A 20713-nucleotide genomic window follows, 5' to 3' on the forward strand; every position below is an offset into this window, starting at 1 on the left:
TGTTAGATTCTGTGATAGTTATATGTTATGTTATAGTTATTGTACATATTTATGGCAATGGTGTTTATTATGTTTATATGTCATGTTTATTATGTTCATTATACATGTGTGTCGATGGTGTTTGTACAATAAGTGTATGTTATGTTCTGATACAGTTGTCCTTTATGTTGCTTTATGGTATTGAAAATAATAAAGAAATATATGTTGTAAATTATGGATTACTTGAAATAAATACCTTTCCATAATAATGAATGCACAAGTAAGATATACATACAGTTTTAACTTACTGAAGCATCCCTTCTCCAGTTCTTACAGTGTACCTTCTAGTTACTTTCATAATGATAGAGTCAGGTCCTAATGTATGGTGGGGAAGGGATAGCACATGGTTCAAGAACTGACTCAGGCAATCAAAAGCCCAAATCCAGCTCCTATTAAACCAAACAGCAACATGAACGCTCACAGTATTCCTAACAGCTATTTACTTCCTCTCTCTTCACAATGGTATACAGCATGCCTGCCCCATATGCGGGCTTGCCATCGGCAGCTTTAACCTTATGTGGATGGTAAGCCCTGGATGTTACAATGGTGCGTGCGTCCGTGGCATGTGCACCCATTGAAACAAACAGACTTGTGGTCCTGCATTTTTTGCCATATGCGGGGGGGGGGGGGGTCCAGAACAGATCCCCTGCATATACAAAGGACCCACTGTAGTCTTTTTTCTTCAGAAATGGAGTGGGGATGCTGGCTACCCTCAGGGGTCTTTTAGATGTCATTTTCTTTAGCGGAACAATACAAATGACCTCACTCATGCATTCCGGATTTGTTATTCACACTATGAAACTGCATTTCTGATCGTCCTGCGAGTTCAGTTGCTCACACCTGCCAGTACCCAAATAAACACGGAGTTAATGATGCAAACATATTCAAAACAGGTTCAAGGCATGCAGATTTAATCCTAGGTCTATTTGCATGAGTTATTCACAGTGTCGATGATGTGAATCTTTTAGAAAAACCCAAAGGGGAAAAAAAACCAGTATCTGTTATCTTGGATTAAGTGGGGTTTGGGGCAGAACCCCCACCACCACCACCACCACTTAATCAGGTGCATTTGGGATGCATGTGAACAATAGAGATTCAACCCAGATTCATCCTGAATTATTTTTACTGTCTGATTAACCACTCAGTTGTGAGGAAACACCATTTCAAGCTGGGATTTTAGCTTGAAAATTCAGAGTTTAGGATGGCAGTTGTGAGTGTGAAATCAACAATTCTTCACGTAAAAAAACTGAGCTGCAAATTTTAAGGTAGCTTTGGATAAGCTGTTGCTGCAAGATTACTTATAAGCCCTTCCATAAAATAATACCAGACCATCTTATATGCTGCTTGTTAAATAAGGGTAAGGTGTCACCTTATATTTGCATTTCCTGGACAGGCCAACCATTCATTGTATCAGTGGACCAATGAGAGGTTATTTGTTTAGCTGTTGCACTAAAGCAAGGCCCCTGGGAGTAAGAAATCCCCCCCTGCTTTTAGATACCTGTTAGAAATCTCTTTCATATTTTTCTCCATTGCAGAAATTTTAGAGTAAATGTTCCTTTCTGGCACTGGAGCAGGGCTTGAAAAGCAATGCTTAAGAAAAATGAATATAATGATATTTTTAAGGCCTCCATAGCTCAGCAGCAGCAGGATTGTAGACTGTAAACTCTTTCTTGTTTTGTTCTCATGCAAGGAAATAAGAAATGCCAAAAGCATTCTCTTTAACTCTTCTTACAGCTTCCATAATTGTTTTAGTGTTGCACCATAAGAAAATATATACAGCACTGCCAAAAAGGACTCTAAGTCACCTGGTGTTTTTGTTATATATACATTGTCTTGATTTTCATACCTTCATACTTCAGCTGAGGTCAGTGCTTTTGTTTTTGTATTATATGTTTCTGTACCAGAGTGGGCTCTTGCCATTTTGTACTTCGTGCTGTTGCATCGCATTGTTTTGTTGTTGCATTTGCTGTTGCAGTGTTTGAAGAGTTTTTATACTACTAAAACCAGTCAATCCATTGTTATTATAGTTTAGTATTATGCTCACAGGTGACTGGATGCATCCCAATTCTGCATGTTAATCAAAAATTTACAACATTTCTATAAGACAGCAAGGGTTTTTTTTGTTGGTCTTGAAGATGTGTATATCTATGAGAGACAAATCAATCAACTAGGCTATAATGTTGCACACACTTTTATGAAACAGACATTTTGAATGGCTTGGTTATATCCTTTTTATCAGTTAGCCAGTTGTTGCTCTCACTGTCTCTGTGTGTGCATACTCTGAATTTCACAAAGGAAAACAACATACCCTCCAACGTTTTACAGTTGAAAATTGGAACAGCTGTACAGTTCCATGGGTGCTATAATTCAAAGGGATTCTCCTCAAGGAAAACCCTTAACTGGAAGGGCTCTTCCCTTTCCCCACATTTTACAAGGTGCATTCAGAGGTGTCACTAAGGGGGTGCAGGAAGTGTGGGCCGCACCAAGTGGCACCCTAAGGGAGGTAACATCACCACTCCTCAAACATCGGCCTTTGGCAGAAACAGGCTGTGGCATTCACCTGCATCCCCTTAAAATGCTGGAGATGGTGTGAGTGGGGTGATGCTCAGTGGGAGAAGAAAGGAGAGGCATCAGGTTTTTAAAAATAATTTAAAAAATCTTTTAGAATTTTCTTTAAATCACATCTTACCAAATTTAACCACATGAAACTATATACATAGAAACACATTTAGGCTGTCCATATGATACTGTCATTTAAATGTATAATTGAACCTTGCTTGTTGTTTATATCACAACTATTGCCATTACATTCAGTGATATATGGAAATCGATGATTTATGTGCAACAGTAGTACCAAAAACATTACTAAGGATTCTGAATGGTGTAGTATGGGAGGTGGTCCATGGAAGGACGACACCATGAGTTACTACACTGGGTGACACTAACCCTAATGACTCCACTGGGTGCATTTAATCCCTTTGCTTACCTTAAGAAGAAATTTGGAGTCACACAGCACAAGATATTCTGGGCCAATGCTAGGAGAGGCTGCAGTAGTTTGCTTTTGCTTGAGTCTACTGAGAGCCCACTGGAAAAGCCTCCTCCTGTTGCTCCTGCCAAGTTGAGTGCGAGCTCCTTTTGCACTTTGAATTTTGTTTGCAGCAACTGACGTTAAGCCGAAGATGAAGGAGGTAAATCGGAGGAGGAGAAATTGGGGCATTTTAAAAGCTGCTGGGAAAGTAGGACAGCATAACATTAACTGGTGCTATCCCTACCAAACTGCAACAATTAGAGGGTAGGAAAAAATAATGTTCTGTGTTCTAAAGTCCCATTCTGCCTTTGTTTCCTTACATTAATTCCTCTTAAAAGTAACTTTCTAAGCTTTACCCTATAGTGACACATTATTTATTATGATAGCTATATACACTGCAACAGATTTCAGTTAGACATGTAATTAAATTCAGTTTACCAAAATGTAATCTGATTATATGAAAAAATTTCATAATACGAAATTTACTGTTGCCTTATGAGAAAGCAGGGGTGAAAATTACATCTATGAAATGTGTTATATTTTTAAATCTTAGTTTGAAAAAAAAAACAACCTTCACAGCTGATGTAGCTTTTGAAGTGCCACAAATGTTTCAATGTGGTATAAAATATGCTAAGGAACTTTATGTTTCACACGACTGGTAAATCCACAGAGTCAAAGCTGAAATTATCAGTTTCAAGAAAACACAAAGTTGTAATAAGCAGATAGTAATTCTTTACAACAAGATTTTATTTTTCTGACAAAAAAAAACATTAAAGTTTTACAGCTTTGTAAATTTTTGTGGTTTATTTTGGATCCAAACAAGCATTTATGTTACAATATATTCACCTCATCAACATGCAGTGCTGAACGCATTATCTGCCTTTGGATAAGGTGCCCTGGTACCATCCCAGTGAGCTAATACCCAACAGCTTCCATGACTAGCCAGAAGCTTCACATTGAGAAAAACAAAATGGGAGGCAACTGTATGGTGACACTCAGCTGAACACCTGCCAGCACAGGATCAGCAAGACAGAGTGTAGCCTCCATTTTGGGTTCACTGGTAGTCCTGTCAAACTGAGATGAAGATGGCTTCAGGCGCTTATGTGAGGCATACCAGTACAACCACCTGCCTCAGCTTACCTATTCGGTCTTCATTGGATAGTCACACAGAATTCAGTGGTGTCATTTCAGTTCACCTGTGTTAGGCCTCTGTTGAAGCAAGGTTTGGTTTATCTTGATTCTTAGGCAAAGTGGAAGTTCTTCTCCTCTTGCATTTGTCCTGACGATGCCACACCTTCCCTTGGAAATAAGCTATTCCCCTCCTCTGTTGTGCTCCTGTTATGTTGCAACTGTTGCTTAGGATCACAACAATTGTCTTTGGGCAGTTTTTGGACCAAATCCCCTCCTTCTCAAATGCTTTTGTGGTACAGTTCTTTGAGCCTGACAGCAAGCTGAGAGCTTAGCAGCAAAACAAATATTTTGGCAATTTAAAAGCCTTCTTGAGGCCTTGAAATGCAATGCAATACCAATATTAAAATAACCTAGGAAGTGGTTTGGAGCTGGAGCTAAAAGTCAGCCTTTCCTCTTGCAAAATGCTGTTTTCTTACCTCCCTCCCCTCTAGAAAAACCTAGTCTTGCAGTTACATGCACAAGATCCTTGTATATTTTGTCCCAACATTCATTTGCCCCAGTCTAACTGTGCTGAATGCTACTGGCTTTGGATGTGTGTTGCCGTCTCAGCATCAGTTAGACATACACATAACTCTATGATAGATCATGGCACAGGTATAAAAACAATAATCCAATCCTATTGGAATGGAACTTGATGAATGTTCATGTTGACACATCAAAGCAAGCACTGTAGCCTTGCCATATGAATCTAATTTGGCATAAGTCTTTTCCTTCTGGTAATGGCTCTCTAATCTGTGGAATACTGTCTTGCACAGCAAAACAAAGAGTTTTGGGTGAACTTATGAAAGTTGTAAATTTAAGAAATGATACTTTTCGGGCCACTTGATAATCATAAGACATGAGCTATCCTGAACCAGCTACATAGTGGCCCCATTCCCACTGGGCTATAAAGCAACGAATCTTGCTGTGAGTCAGACTCGGAGCAAGTTCCTGAGTCGTATTCGAATCACGTCCATCTTTCCCATTAGAAAAGGGAGCAAACGGACTCGGTTTTTCTTGACCCATGTTCTCGTTCCCACTGATATTTCTCCATTGTATTTTGATGCTGACTTTTTTGTTCCTCATTCCCACTGCCTGTCTGGAACCGGTTTTTCCATTTTTAAGCTGTCAATCAAGCGCTTAGGTGATTAGACATCACAGTGACGTCAGTTGCTTCGATGCATTTTGACACGGGCTATTTTTGTTCCCCGTTCCCATTTGCATTTTTCAAATCTGTTTTTCTGGGGGTATTTTTATGGTCAATGGATTGCTGAAGCACCTGAGCGCTTGGGCAGCTAGGCATCATTGTGATTGCCGCCCAGATGCTGTAGCGCTGAGGCGCTTAGGCGCTCAGCAAAAACAGAAAAAGGAAAAAGAAGAAATAATAGTTATAAAAAGGGTGTGCAGTGGGTCTCCTCACGCATCGATGTGTGTGCAGTGGGGGGGGGTTGGCAGGGGGCATCATGCGCTTACTGCGTTTGGAGGCCAATGGAGCAATTTGCAATGAACAGACGCCCGACAAAGTGCCTAGGTGACCGAAAGCTTAAATTAAAAAAAAAAATTGTCTACATACGTGATCACCTTGCCCTGCTTTCTGCTCCACAGGAGGAAAGGCTACGCGAACAGGGGAAAATGGTGCCGGGAATGCAGGAAAGAGAACAAAGCAGGTGACACTCCCAGGACAGCCCCTTGAACATTGCTCCTTTCCTCCTAAAATACAGATTCAAACACCCTTCTGTTCCCATTAATTTGCCCTGGATCCGACATGGCAGCTGCAAAAAGAACCGCTGGAAAAGTGCAGTCAGGACAACCCGGGTTATCCACCACTGATTCAGGTTTTCGCTGGAGAAATCGATCAAAGTAGGATCGAATGCGAATTCAAATGGGAACGATTTTCCTTAAACAAGGATCGAATGTGAGTTCAAATGGGAACAATGTCCCTATAATCCGATTCTTGATTCGCTTTATAGCCCAGTGGGAATGGGGCCAGTGACAACTATAATCATACATTTTGACCTACTAGTAAATTGGTCGTTTAGCATGTGGATGTAAAACTGATGGGAACAGAGGGCAGCAATAGGTGTCTAAAGGTGGTGGTAGAGTTGTTACAGTGGCTGTGTGTCTGAAGGGTTGTCAGGGGACAGTCTTCCAACTGAAGAAGTTCTCTGCTTGAAGGACTGTTTAATCCAAGAGCAGTTTAAAGATAAAATAACCTTCAAAAGAGAGAGCAGAGGACTTGGCCCCTGGCAACAGATTCAGCAGGCCCACACTTATTCCTGGGCTTCCCCATCGTATTATATTTGTAATTAAATTATAGAAAATATAATCATTCTAAATTTGTCTATACATGTAAATTAGTATGGCATGTACATTTTATGTATATCCTTGTCCTATCTTTGGGCAATGCAGGAGCTACCCTAGGAGCTAGGTGCTTCCTATGTGAGAGGCTCTAAAAGCCATTTGGTAACTAAAGAAGATTAGGCCTCGCTCCTGGTAATGTACACAACACCTAGTGGACTCCACTCTGAGTAAAACTATGAAAGCAAGGTAGCATCCCAGCTCCAAAACATAGTGACCCATAAGATTACCAATCACATTATTACCTAGTTCTACTAGTTTAAGTGTAGGGGTGGCATTCACAAATTCCATCTACATTCCTGGGATAAAACACTGCTCAGCTCCTCTTCTACAGCTTGGCTGCTGAAAGCCAAATTTAAGACTTCTTTAAAAAGCTCCTAGACTGTGGGATAACATGATACTTAAACTGAAGCATAGGATTTTCCCCCACCTCTAAGAAAGGCAGCAGTCATTCTTAAAAACAAACATCACAGCACACTTTTGCTTTGGTGTCCATAATAAATAAAACATAAGCAAGATGCCTTTAAAATCACCAGGAAACAAGGATCTCCTGTACAATTTGCTTCTCCCATTCCAATATGCACAATGGATAAACCTTCCCAACAGTGCAAACCACTGATCTATTTTACAGAAAGCATGACTTATTATCGGAAATCACTTTGCATATAGAAGCTCAAGTTATCAGCACTTCTATTTACAGCAAGTTGTGGGGAGAGGACCTCAATGCCATGACTTCTTGAATGACTATGACCTTCTTTCTCAAATATATATCATGGTGAGGTATATCTTGGCAAGGGACACCAGAGAACTAGCATAATGCAATCTCCAAGAGTTGGGAGTATTAGATTAGGGCATGGTTAGACTTGTTTAGAGTATTGGACTAGGGCCTGGAAGCAGGGCATCCCAAGGGGGGCATGAGTTGGCCCACAACAAATGACACACTAAAGGGGGGGGTGGCATCACTGCTCCCAAAACATCTGTATTTTGGCAGAAACAATCTGTGGCATTTGCCTATATCTCTTTAAAATGCTGAAGAGATGGTGTGAGTGGGGTGAGAGTCAGTGAGAGGAGAAAGGAGAGGCCTCAGCTTTTTAAATTTTAAATTTTTAAAGTTTTTTTTTAAAAAAATCAAATTTTACCAAATTTTCACTTTAATCACATGAAGCTATGTATATGTAAACACATTTATTCTGTCCATATGATATTGTAATTAAATATCATTTTAATTCTGCCAATTGTTTATGTCACAACCATTACCATTAGATTTAGTGACATATGGGCATTACAATCTATGACTAAATTAGTACAAAAAACATTGCTAAGACTTTTGTATGGGGCTAGTATGGAAGAAGGTCCATGGGAGGGTGACACCATGAGTTACCACACTGGGTGACACCAACCCTAGGGACACCACTACCTGGATGTGCAGGATTCAAATGCTTGCTCAGCTTACTGGGTGACTGGCGCTGTCTCTATGGCTCAGCTAGCCTACTTCAAAGGGTTGTTATGAGAAAATGGGCTAGAGGTGGGGAATGCAATGCAGTTCCTTCAAGGATATAAGGAAAAGTGGTATATTACTGCAACGATATAAATTGGGTGATAGTTTAATTGACATCTCATCAGAAACTAGTAGCGAGCTTTCTCCAAATCCAGGTTGTTGCTAATGGAAGGTACAACTACATGATAAGTCAAGCAGAGGTGCTTAACCCTTCGCCATAAACCAATTATTCCACCGGACACCTTACTTCCGCTATGCTCACCATGCCTCATCTGGCTCTCAGATAAGCCCAGCTTGTGGGAAACGGGTGGTGGAAATGAACTCCAAGAGCTTAGCACGCCCTTTTGATCCTCCACACAAAAAAATGATCATGTCATTTTTCCCAGGGGGGCACAAGTGCTCTATTACTCTTGACTATAATAATGAGAAATGTGTGTTGCAGGGTAACATGGCATTTTATCCTGAGAATCACCCCTGTGAGGTTTCATTCCACCCATCACTCACTTTGAACATAGGTTTAACTATGAGGAATTCATTTTGAATGAAAATGATTGAATGAGGCACAATTAACATATATTTAAATAAATGGTATATTGGAACAACTCAAGTGGCTAGTCTGAATCTACACCCTGCTTTTAAGTGCTTATTGAAACATGTTAATATGTAATAGTACTTAATGGTTGAAAACTAAAATATAAGTAGTCATGACCAGATATGTGAAGAATATTCATTAATATTTGCATTCTAAAAAAAAAAAGGGTGTCTTGATATTCAAGAAGTTCCATCAAGAGAAAGGAAAACAGCTGCATGATTCTTGGCATTCTGGGACTTTGTTGAGGAAAATTCCTTTGCATAAAAATTCATAGGCTTTTCCTGTGAAGAGAAAATGTTCTGGGACAGAAAATGCATTGATTCCCATGCAAAAACAATGAGGGTTTTTTGCACAGACAATACATGCAGGACAATTACATCTGGTTTTCCTGTGTAGGAACTTATGCCTTTGTGCAAATTCCTGGGCAGAAGAAACACAAGTAGTTGTCTTGTAATTTTTGAGCAAATGAATTTTCCCCAACAAAATGCTGAAGAAAGAACAGTGCGTGAATATTGCACAGAAATCGAAATGATTTGTTCTGCACAGGGGAAAGAAGTAAGTGAAGATTTACATCCCTAGTTATTTACATCGCTAGTCACAAAACAGGAAAAAGCTGCTGTATCATTGTCATAACATGTACAGTATGTACTTTCTAGGAGAACAACATTATTATGAAACATGAAGCTGTTCCCATTCTTCTCTTAACACTGATTTCCTTGAGGATAAGACTAAATCTTTGCTTGCTACCATACTTAACTAAATCAGATTTACCACCAACCTACTATTAAGAGAATAGTGCTTGAAGCATTTGTCAGGTAACCAAAAGAAGATTCACAATGCAATTCCATAGGTGTCTACTTCAAAGTAAGTCTCATTATTTTTCATAGGGCTTTCTCCCAGGTCAGTGCAGGGATATATCTGTTGCTGTTGTAAGTGAAAATGGCACAAAACCAATCCACAATCCAAATTGATCACTGTCTTTACTTTCTCCCCACAGAAATCTCAGGGCCAATAGCTGCTGGGATCGTTTTTTGTTCATGTTGAACATTTCTGTCTTCCTCACAGAAATATAGTTTTTGAGCTTTGTAAGCAGTAGCTCCTGAAAGTCTGTTTTGGCTGAATAGGTGGGAGCCTGAGCTGTGTGTATTTGTAAGTGAACATGGGAAAGAATTTAAGCAGATGGAAAGAGGTGGTGGAGGTAGAAGCTGATTCAGATGGCCTTTTTGCTAATTCACCATGCCAGCAGAATTTCAGAGGGAGCAGAGTAATAATGTCAGGGAGGAGGGGAAGAGCAGAACTTACACAAGCATGGATTTCCAATTCCAGCTCACAGAAGTTGGCAATGGCAGTCTAGAAATCCTTTCCTCTGATGCTTTTATTTTATTTATTGGAAGTATGCCCTCCCCAAGCTCTTCATTGATTTGGATTATGGTGGCTGAGAGGCTATTATGTTCCATATGCACACCTAAAACCTCACAGGTAAATGGAGGTATTAGGGCTTGCTGCGGAAGAGGAGATGTGGCATGTGAGGGGGGAGAACTAGGGATACAATTGCACAAAAGCAATGTTTTATTGACTAGAACAGGACATCTAATATGAAGAAAGCTAAAAACAAAGCCACTACTTCTCTTTTGCAGTAGTGCCCTAAGGGCCCAATTGGCCCTTTTGTTCCAGTACTAGTTACTGGTCCATCTACGAGTGATTGTACTATGCCAATATTAAAACCACTCCACTGCCTGCCAATTAGTTTCTGGGCAAAGTACAAAGTGTTGTTTGTTACCTTTAAAGCCCTACCTGATTTGAGTCCAGGTTACCGACAGGATTACTTTCTCCTATATAATTTGCCCTTTACACTCAGATGCTCTGGGGGAATATCTACTTCAGTCAGATGTAACTAGGCTGAATGTTTTAGAGGGGATATTTTTTTTACTGCCCTCAGACTGTGGAATGACCTGCCAGAAGAGATTTGTAACTGAACGGCAGTCTCTTTCGGCAATGCTATTATTCTGAAATTATGAATTTTAAAGTGTTGATTGATTGATTTTAATACATATTAGTTTTATATGTTCTTTTAATTGATATCATATGTTTACTCTATTTTTCCCCTGCTTTGAGACAGGTAAGATGATGATGATGATGATGATGATGATGATGATGATGATAATTTCTTTAAACTCTATGGAAATGTTTTGTTTCCATGTTTGCTCCGGGTTTTATTCTGAACTTTAAAGAAGCCATGCAAGGTGCGCAACATATTTTAGAAATAGATTCCAGCACCTTGTATAGCTTTGTTGACATTTGGACTAAACTCTGGAGTAAATTCAGTTTACTACTACTAGCCTTGCTTACTGCAAGAGATGGCACCACAGGAGAGGAGTGAGTCCTGTAGCCAAGTGACAGAGATGTGTTCCCTATTATGAAAAGGGATTGTGGGGAGGAAGCAGGGCTGGGAGACAATGCTGAAAGCTGTACATTTAAAGTGCTACAATCAGGAGCCCTCCCACTAAATTTCCCCAACAGTCTGGAAACCAAGCCAGGGGAGGAAAAGAAAATCTAGTCATCAAAGCAGTGGCACCACACCAAGAACACTGTACCCCTTCCCAGTCCTTCTACATCTGTGCCTTAGAACTGAAGCAGCTCTGGAGAAGGCCTTGGTAAATTTCTTCATGAAAACATGAGCTCTGCCACTAAACTACAGCGTGCCCGCACCATACGTGGGTGTGCTATATGTGGCTTTAACCTTATGTGGAAGGTTAAGCCACTGTAAAATGAATGGCTCACATGCCCATGGTGCGTGCCGTGCCAAACACGGGAACACTCCCCTATTGAAACTAATGAGGTTTGAGCCTACACGTTTTCCCCCACATGTGTGAGTGTGTCTGGAACAGATCCCTGCATATGGAGAGGACCCACTGTATGATCTTTTTAATTATAAGAAACCACCATAGTTCAGGTTCTGCCTGTGGCCCTAAAGCCCCCAACTGAAATCCCAGACAGTTACTGCCATTGATCTAAATGGACTAATAGTCTCAGCTGGTATAAAGTAACTACCTATGTTCCTCATCAAAGCAGCAGTCTTTCAGAACTATAAACACCAGCATTTCTCAATATAAGAATAATTTTGAAAAGATGCTTCAGCAGATTGGTACTGTACACCAACCAAACATCAGATCTGCTACCCAAATGTCTCACAGCCAGCTCTTTTGAGTCACTACTGGAGATCACGTGCTATATTTGCTTTGTAAAAGCTACTCCTGTTACTTGTCTTTGGAAACTCATAACAAGATAGCAATGTGGCTGCCATGCAACCCAAAGGTTAGGAGAAGTGATGATCTGGAGGGGTGGACAGAATGGCCAAAGACAACAGAATGGTCTTATACCATACTAGGACTGGGCCAGAGAATGGTGCCCTGCACTCACTGCACAGAGGAGGTTTCAACTAGACAGATGATAAAAGTACAAGATCATCTGTATGTTGGAATGTGGCACAAAACATTGCATTGTTATTGTTGTTTTTGCTTTGAATATTACAACCTCAGTAGAAAATCCTGTTAACCAGCCATAAAAATTAGTAGTTCACACACTTCCCTTACTTGTAAGTCACCAGCTCTGGAGCAATTCTGACACTCAAGATACTTGAGCAACATTTCATTCACTGAGCATGTCTAGAGTAGCTCTGGGATTCAGTGCTCTTCATACTGTTTTCCTGTTCTAGTGTGTTCCTTCTTACTTTTGAAGGTAGTGAGCCCGCTACTAGTATTTCACTTGCGTATCACTCTTCCCTTGGCCCTGTTATTATTATTTTGATTTCTAACAAAACCACATGTGGAAACACTATCAAAATGCCTCTTCCATCCAAAATTCAAGGAGCGGTAAAAATGATCCACTCATGCATCCTACATTAATGGATTTGCTGTTCTCCAAACTGAGGATAGAAAAAGCCTGCCCAACTGAGATGCTGAAGGATCCCTTCTTTCTCTGTGTTGTTTTTTTACTCTGTGTGTGTCACTGTGCATGTACATACTTGTGCACAGTACTTTGGTTAATTGAAAGTACATGCCACTGGCTTTTGTGCAGTTTGCTAATGACCCTTTCTAAAGAACTGTTAAGAATTTAAGAAGAGCTCTACTACTGAAATCAGACCAAATGTACATCTAGAAACATTCCAAAGTTGTCACCTAGATGCCTTATTCCTGAGCCATCAAAATGCCATGGTCTAATATCAGCATACTCTTCTTCAAACCCTAACAAATATTAATCAAGGTATGATAAAAAGAAATGTTCACTTGAAAGGAAAACCAAGCACCAAACCACTTTTGAAACCCTTAATCTAGGCTAGATGATGCCACTTTATAGTAAGGTGTGCTTCTCTGTATGTATGTTTCTGTGGGGGAGGAGATGTTCCAGACAAGAACTAGAGAATGTCAGGGGTGCACCTCTTCTTTTCTATAGCCCCACAGAACACCCATAGACAAGATGCTCCCAACCCTGGATGGTAAGGGAGCAGAGTGCCTTGATACTAGTGCAGAAACTGGCTTATCAAAATAGATCTCTATGAGTGTGCATACGCAGTATATAAATACATCCACACACAATCCTTCCATACCTTCTGAATTCAGAATATACATATATGTCTGAATATGGTGAGTTATATACATTTAGCACAGTAATAACCCTCTCTTTGTTCCACTCTTATCAAATTGGCCATGGTACAAAACATATGTTTTCACTCTAACAGAATCCTTCTCTTTACCATGCATTACCTTTCTTGCCCTCTTTGCTTCTGCTCTGCCTTCCCTTCACCATAGTCTATCTTTCAGTTTTGTCACAAGCATAATAAGCTTTTTGAAGAACAAACATAATCTGCAGGAAAACCCATGCCGGGACCCTGGGCAAGACCTCTAGAGAAATCGGTCATTCCTATTTGTCCTGTTGGTTGACCTGTAGGACTGAGGCTCAAAGGCCATAATGTGGTCATCTCAAAGATTTACCACATACTGTACATCCCAAACCACCAACTTGAATTCTTTCCTTCCTCTATTTCTTTCTTTCCTTCCTTCCTTCCTTCCTTCCTTCCTCTTTTTCAGGGGAGGCAAGTGTCTAGGGGTCAAAGTAACATTTTAAAAAGCCCCATAGTATCCAGCTTGTTTCTCATTATGCTTCTTTAGCATCTTCTGCCTCTCCTTGGACAAATGCCCTTGGCCTCTTCAGGGATAGAGGCCCATGTGACTGTTTGGATGAAAGTTGCTGTTGCCATGATTCATTTTCACTTAACAAGTAGGTACACCTTTGCTGGGTCCATGGATGCAGGAACTAATCAAATGCTTCTCTGTGCAATTTTTAAAAAAGGCAGATGAACAAAAATAAAACCAACGGGCTGGACCCCTTTTCTTTATTTTTGCACAAAGGCTTGTTATCTGCCGCATTTGACTTCCAATTCATTTCATTTCATTTCAAATGTGGCAAACAGCATGCGTCAGAGGAGAGCGGGGTGAAGGGGGAGGCAACTTCTAGCACTTGTCATCTTCCTCCGTATCACTTAGTACATCGATGCCAGCCCCACACATCACCCCCTGTGATGCCCCTCTCCTCCTTCTTCGGTAGTGCCCATTGGGCATCTGCCAGCTGTGCCTCGAGCGAGGACCTGATGCAATCGTGTTGGAGCGGCCAAGGCTGGTGGCGACAGCAGCCTCAAAAGTGAGTGTCTCCTCCTCACCACAGTCTGAAGCATGGGAGTCATCCTGAAGCATCAGATAAGGCTCTGAGATGTAGCGCTGAGGGGTGGAGAGAAGGCTCTGCTTTCCTGTTGGGGAGCTGGAAGACTCAGTCAAGCAGGGGTTGTTTGTCTCCAGAGCCCCAGAAAGCAGAGGGGAGCCACCTTCACTGTCATCAGCATGTGGGGAGGTGTCTCCACAGTGTTGCATCATAGCAGCATAGGAGATGAGAGGCCGGGGCTTTGGTGGCACTGGAGGAAGTTGGCGGTGGCTTCGCCTTGGAGTGCTGGTGTCAGATATAGATGGGATTGAACTCTCACTCAAGGAACCTGTGCCCTGCAAAGAAAAGAAGAGTGCAGATATAGAAATCTTGAAAATAATATGTCAAATATTAGCAGCTACAAATTTGTTAAAAAATGGCAAGAGACAGAAAGTACAGGCAGCTGAACATGGAAAGACAGTATAATTGCAGAATAATTTTGGATCACAATTCATGTGTCTTCAACTTATTCCATGCTAGTGCCTGCTATAAAGCATCCTGTTTGGAAGCCACCTTCATAAATCATGGTTTGAAATAGGTTTGTTTTAATAATAAGCTAACTGCAGCTTGCCCAGGTTTGCATATCCCAGCAAACTGCAGTTGGACAAAATGAGAGGCAAAAAACTTCTTCTGAATTTATTTTTGTGGGTGCAGGAGAAAAGTGCAACAGGCCAAAGCTTGTGCAGGCTTGTCATAATGTTAAAGCGCAATTTAGCATTTAGACACAAATTAGGCCAAAGTTATATTCACAGTGGTAGGGAGTGAATACAGTCAAATGGATAGATCACTAAACTGTGCAATTCTTTTTCCTAGGTAGATTTGTCAGTAAGAAAATGTCATTGGCATAGAAAATACATGAATGCTGGCCCTTGCTGTGATTCCTGTTTACTCTGCCTGAAGCTTGTATACAGTGTGAGGGCGATCTGGCTGCAACATCTGTCATATACAGTGTATAAGATTACAATGTTTGGGACACTGGAACTCTGATCTGTGTTGGTCTGTCTACTAACCTATGACAGGTTCCACTGCAATGCTATACTATTCAGTGTATAGTTTCTTTTCTTTTAAGATTATTACATATTGCAAACAGGATGAACTTCTACTATGCTCTCTAACAACAATGTTACCCCATTATTTTCTTTCTTAAATACTAATTCTACTGGAGATTTTTCAGATGTGTTGTATCATCTCAGATATCAGGCCTGTCTATTAAATTAGTTCACATATTGAGACATGAATCAGGGACAAATGGACCTGAAACAAAAAGTCTCCAGCATGGAAGACTCCCAATGAGTCTTCCTATCAAGCCTTTTTCTGGTTTACTCTATTACATTCCCTCTCCCCAAGTCTTCTGTTTTCTCCTTCAGTGACCAACACAACTTCATAACCAGAGCTGCTGCTGCTGCTGCTGCTGCTGCTCTCCTCCTCCTCCTCCTCCTCCTCCTCCTCCTCCCACTTAGGGATTTTCTCCTAAAGATATTTCTAATTCTGCCCACCTTGAATTTTCCCTAAGCATGTTGATAGCTCTCCTTTCTCAGTGATTCTGTTTTGCCTGCAACCTTCCATAACCCTGCTTTTCTATTCAGTGACTAAGGGCCCGAACAGATAGGCCAAAATAAAGCTGCTTTGGGTCACTTTGGAGGTATGCTGTTTAAATGATGCATGAATCCTTAGAGGATGGAAGCCATGCCAAAGCCACACTCCAGTCTTAAGGACTGGAGCACATCTTTGGCGCAGCTTCTGGCCTCTTAAGATTTGTGTGTCATTTAAACAGGATACCTCCAAAGTGACCCGAAGCAGCTTTATTTTGGCCTGTTTGTTTGGGCCCTAAGTTTGCTTCAGAAGGGATGGTTGAAAAAAGAAAATTGTGTGTGAATTTGCCGCATCTAGTCTCAATAAAACAGGTGCACATAGTGTTTGCCTGCCCATATCCCCCTTCCTTACATTATTTTGGAGTTTCACACACTCACTTGTCTGTTAGGAGTCTGTGACCTGCCTTCACTGGGAGACCTTGACCGTTGCCGCTCTGGAGAGTCACCATCTGCTTGTGGACTCCTTTCCTCTGAGTTGCAACGGGAAATGTCTGGAGAGAGAAGATGCTTCCGTTCCTTGGATCGGCCTCGCTCTCTGCCTCCTGACCGATGTGTATCAGATCGATGGCCTGTGTAAAATATAGCCAAAGTTACATGCAAAATACAAAGATGTACTCAATAATTTTTATTTAATCCCAAACTGGTATTTTTCAACCACAGGATGGCTTTTTAATCATTCTAAATAATCCTTAATGCTAGAAACCTCTTTCCTTCTGTTCTATATAAAAAGTCAAAACCTACCACATTAATACAGACTTATGTTTAGCCCTTCTTTTATTACCACCCATCTCTCACTATCATGACAGCTATGTCACATTTTCACCCATCAACATTTTGAGACCAAAAATGTGCTTTTGAGGAATGCAAAAACATGCTGCAGGGATTATGTGGGATTTTACATGAAAAATTATTTTTGGCAGGCTCCCTTCCCCAATTTTCATACCCCCCCCCCCAAAAAAAAAAACCCTGCATGTATTTCTGTGTAGAACATTTCCTGAAACACTTTTGAATGTGCAAATACATGGCAAAAATATACTCTATAGAAATATTCATTTTCTCCTGCAGCAAGAGATTCAGCCACAGCAAGATACAGTTGAATGTCTGTATGCCTAGTTGCAGACTATTTGCATCACAATTTTCTTCACTTAAAGATAAAGGCTCCAAAACAATCCAAATAGTCTCATCATGGAGTTGCTGCAACAAGATAAGCAGTTTTCCAAACATGCAGCTACTAAGCATGGGGACAACTCAAGAAAAGAGCTGATAAGGCAACAACATGCCTTATTCTCCATTCCTTGCTTTGGAACTTGCAGTTGTGAATATATCATATGCAGAAAGGGAACATTATCACACAGAACCACACTAATTTTTAGTCTACAGTGGACCCTTGTTTCGCTCCAGGCCCCCACTTATTAAATTATCTTTGAATATTTTCAAGATGTGGATGGTTGAATCCATGGATAAAAAGTCTGCAGATACAATTTAATTTCCTTCAGGGCTTAACAAATAATCTAAAAAAATATTTATAGTTGGCCTTCCATATCCATGGATTCTGCATCTACAGATTCTGCTACAAAATATATATTTTTAAAATCCCCCCCAAAAATCAAACCTTGATTTCACCATTTTATATAAGGGATACCATTTTACTACACCATTATGTATAATGGGACCTGAGCATCCATGGATTTTGGTATCCATGGTGTGTGTGTGTGTGTTTGAACCAAACCCCAATGGATATCAAAGGCCCATTGTATTTATTTAATTTATACCCTGCCTTTCTCCCAACATAGGATCCAAGTCAGCAAACAACATTTTAAAAGCATGATACAATTTAAAAAAATCTGTGAACACAAAAATTAAAACAGAATTAAACTAAACTTCTATTTAAAAACACAAGTCAAAAACAGCATTAAAAACAAATTAAAACTGCATTAAAAGATACTTAAAACATAATAAAAACACAATCCCCCTTATGAAAAACTTTATCTGCAACATATAATAAAATGTAAAAGCTTTCTTAAATGAAAAGACCTTTTCCTGATGGTGGAAAGAAAGCGGGGAGGGGCCAACTGGACCTCCTGGAGAAGGGAGTTCTATATTTTGGGAGCAGCCATCAAGAAGGCTCTCTCTTATGTGCTCACCAGATGTCCCTGGAATGGTGGTGAGACTGAAAGAAAGCCTTCCCCGGCATATCCGAGAGCATAGGCTCATATAGAGAGATACGGGTTTTCAAATAGTCTGGGCCCAAGCGATATAGGGATTTAAAGGTCATATAGCCAGCACTTTGAAATCTGCTCAGAAATGTACTAGCAGACAGTGGAGTTGTTTAAGCAAGAGGGTTATATAATCCCTGCTCATGTCAGCAATGTGGCCACAAAATTTTGGACCTGCTTGAGTCCCTGCACAGTTTCCAAAGGCAGCACCACTTAAAAGTGCGTTACAGTAATTCAAACTGGATATAATTGCAGCATGTGTCACCATAGCCAGATCTGATGTGTCAAGGAATGGGTGTAGTGAGTGCACCAGTTTTAGCTGTGCAAATGCAGTCTGGGCCAACACTGAAATCTGGGCATCCAGGCTCAGATCTGAGTCCAGGAAGATGCCCAAATTGCAAACCTGAGATTTCAGGGGATTGCAACTCCATCTAACACAGGCTAAATCCCTTCCTACTCCCTGATCTGTCTTTCAGCTGATCAATCAATATTAATTGATTAGCCCGTAGGTCATTTCAAAATACCATAATATAAAATAGAAAAATAAAATAAAATTCTATATAAAACTGTGTAAATCTCTAAATAAGAGTAATATAAGAGAACATGAAAGTAAAATATATAAAATTAAGTATCAAATGCTGCAGAAATATTGATAAAAGCCACATAAAGATGTTTCCATTTGTTGGTATATTTAGCAATCATGTGATCTGTCTTTCAGCTGACCAGGAAACCTCTGTCGTGTCTGGATTAAGTTTCAGTTTGTTTGCCCTCATCCAGTTTATTACCAAGAACAGACACTGGTTTAATACAGGGACTAGACAAAAGCAATTAGTTACATTTGTGTCATTCCAAACTACTAAAAAAGTTAGTTAGCTTTGTGGTTTTTGAAAAGTAATGCTTCACTCTTCTGTTTCTTGAAAGAACTAGAACAGGCAGGTTTTTAAAATCCCCTGAATACTATGAGTCCCTGGCCTGTGATATAAAACTTTTTCTTCTGTTCACCTCCTTGTTGTCTCAACACCCACAATAAAGCACAGTCCAATGCTTGTAGCATGTGATAAAATTATCCTCCGTCGTTCTAGAAAGCAAATGCACCTTATAACTATGAAAAGTAACCCAAAAGGTACAGTTACACCTCAAAAGGTGTAATCCTTGTTGATCCCTTTCAATCTGGTTTCTGCCTGCAGATGACCTTTTACGGGCCAAGGCTAATGGCCTTTACTCTGTTCTCATTCTTCTAGATTTGTCTGTGGCCTTTGACACTGTTGATCACAATCTTCTAGTTGACATACTTTCTGACCTTGGGTTCTCAGACTCTGTTCTTGACTGGTTTAGATCTTATTTGTCCAATAGATCTTTTGCAATGATCATGGGTGGTCAGACTTCCTCCTCTGTTCCCTTATCTGTTGGAGTTCCCCAGGGCTCTGTTTTGGGTCCTCTTTTGTTTTCTCTCTACACATTGTCCCTAGGAAAACTCATTAGTTCTTTTGGCTTTTCCTATCATTTGTATGCCGATGACACTCAGTTGTATCTTTTCACCCCTGACCTTTTCTGCAGGTCTTGAACAGCACGTTTCATCTTGTCTTACAGCTGTCTCTCAGTGGATGCGGCATTGATGCTTGAAGCTCAATATGTCCAAAACAGAGCTTCTCGTTTTTCACCTAAGTCTACTCTTCAATACTCTTTTTCTGTTTCTGTTGATGATATTTCTATTCAACCAGTCCAGGAAGCCTGTAATCTTCGTTTTATTTTTGATTCTTCTCTGTCGTGTATCCCCCAGATCGAGACCACAGCTAAGGCATATAGTTTCTTTTTATACAATATTGCCAAAAAAAAAATGACCATTTCTCTCAGCCTCTACTACCAAGATTCTGGTCCATGCCCTAGTGGTCTCGCAACTTGATTTCTGTAAAATCCTTCTTGCGGGGCTTCCTCTTTATCATCTCTGTCCTTTAATTTCTGCACTCATTATAACATCTGCCCTCCGAACATATCTCTCCTTTATTATCATCCTTTCACTGGCTCCCCCTCCCTTTCCGTATTCAGTATAAGCTTCTGTTGTTGACTTTTAAAGCCCTGCATGGGCTGGCCCCTCCTTATTTATCAAACCTTCTTTCTCCTCACCTTCCCACTCATGCCCTCCGTTCTGATAGTCAAGGTCTGCTGTCTCAGCTTAGGATTTTCACTGCCCCGTCCTGGATTCGTCCCTTTTCACTTGTTGCCCCTCACTCCTGGAATCTCCTCCCCCACAAACCTCAAGGGTCATCACTTCTTTGACCAGTTTCAAAACTGAGTTGAAGACCATCCTGTTCAGAGAAGCGTTCCCAGGCATTGCGTGACTATTATTTGTTATTTGACGTTTTTAATTTGTTGCCTGCTTTACTTTAGTGAACCCTTTCCTGTATTGTTCTGTATTATTTACGTGTATTATGCTATTATTTCTTAGATTGTATGCCATGGGCAGGT

At 40.5% G+C, this 20713-nt stretch overlaps 1 protein-coding gene across 4 annotated transcripts in view; it reads right to left on the reverse strand.

The window, feature by feature from the left end:
- Nucleotides 1-3833: 3833 nt before the first annotated feature.
- The window catches only part of CACNA1E (calcium voltage-gated channel subunit alpha1 E), a 340907-nt gene continuing 324027 nt past the window's right edge, over nucleotides 3834-20713 (reverse strand). For all 4 annotated transcript variants that reach the window (XM_089515900.1, XM_089515901.1, XM_089515899.1 and 1 more), the window contains 2 exons: nucleotides 16410-16600; nucleotides 3834-14735 (listed from right to left, as the gene is read on the reverse strand). In XM_089515900.1, the coding sequence (XP_089372026.1) occupies nucleotides 14196-14735; nucleotides 16410-16600 (731 nt within the window). In that variant the 3' untranslated portion in view covers nucleotides 3834-14195. The remainder of the gene's footprint in view (nucleotides 14736-16409; nucleotides 16601-20713) is intronic.

The sequence above is a fragment of the Sceloporus occidentalis genome, unplaced genomic scaffold (assembly GCF_023333645.1).
Source record: "Sceloporus occidentalis isolate IW3139 unplaced genomic scaffold, rSceOcc1.0.p SCAF_3, whole genome shotgun sequence".
In the NCBI taxonomy this organism is placed as follows: domain Eukaryota; kingdom Metazoa; phylum Chordata; class Lepidosauria; order Squamata; family Phrynosomatidae; genus Sceloporus; species Sceloporus occidentalis.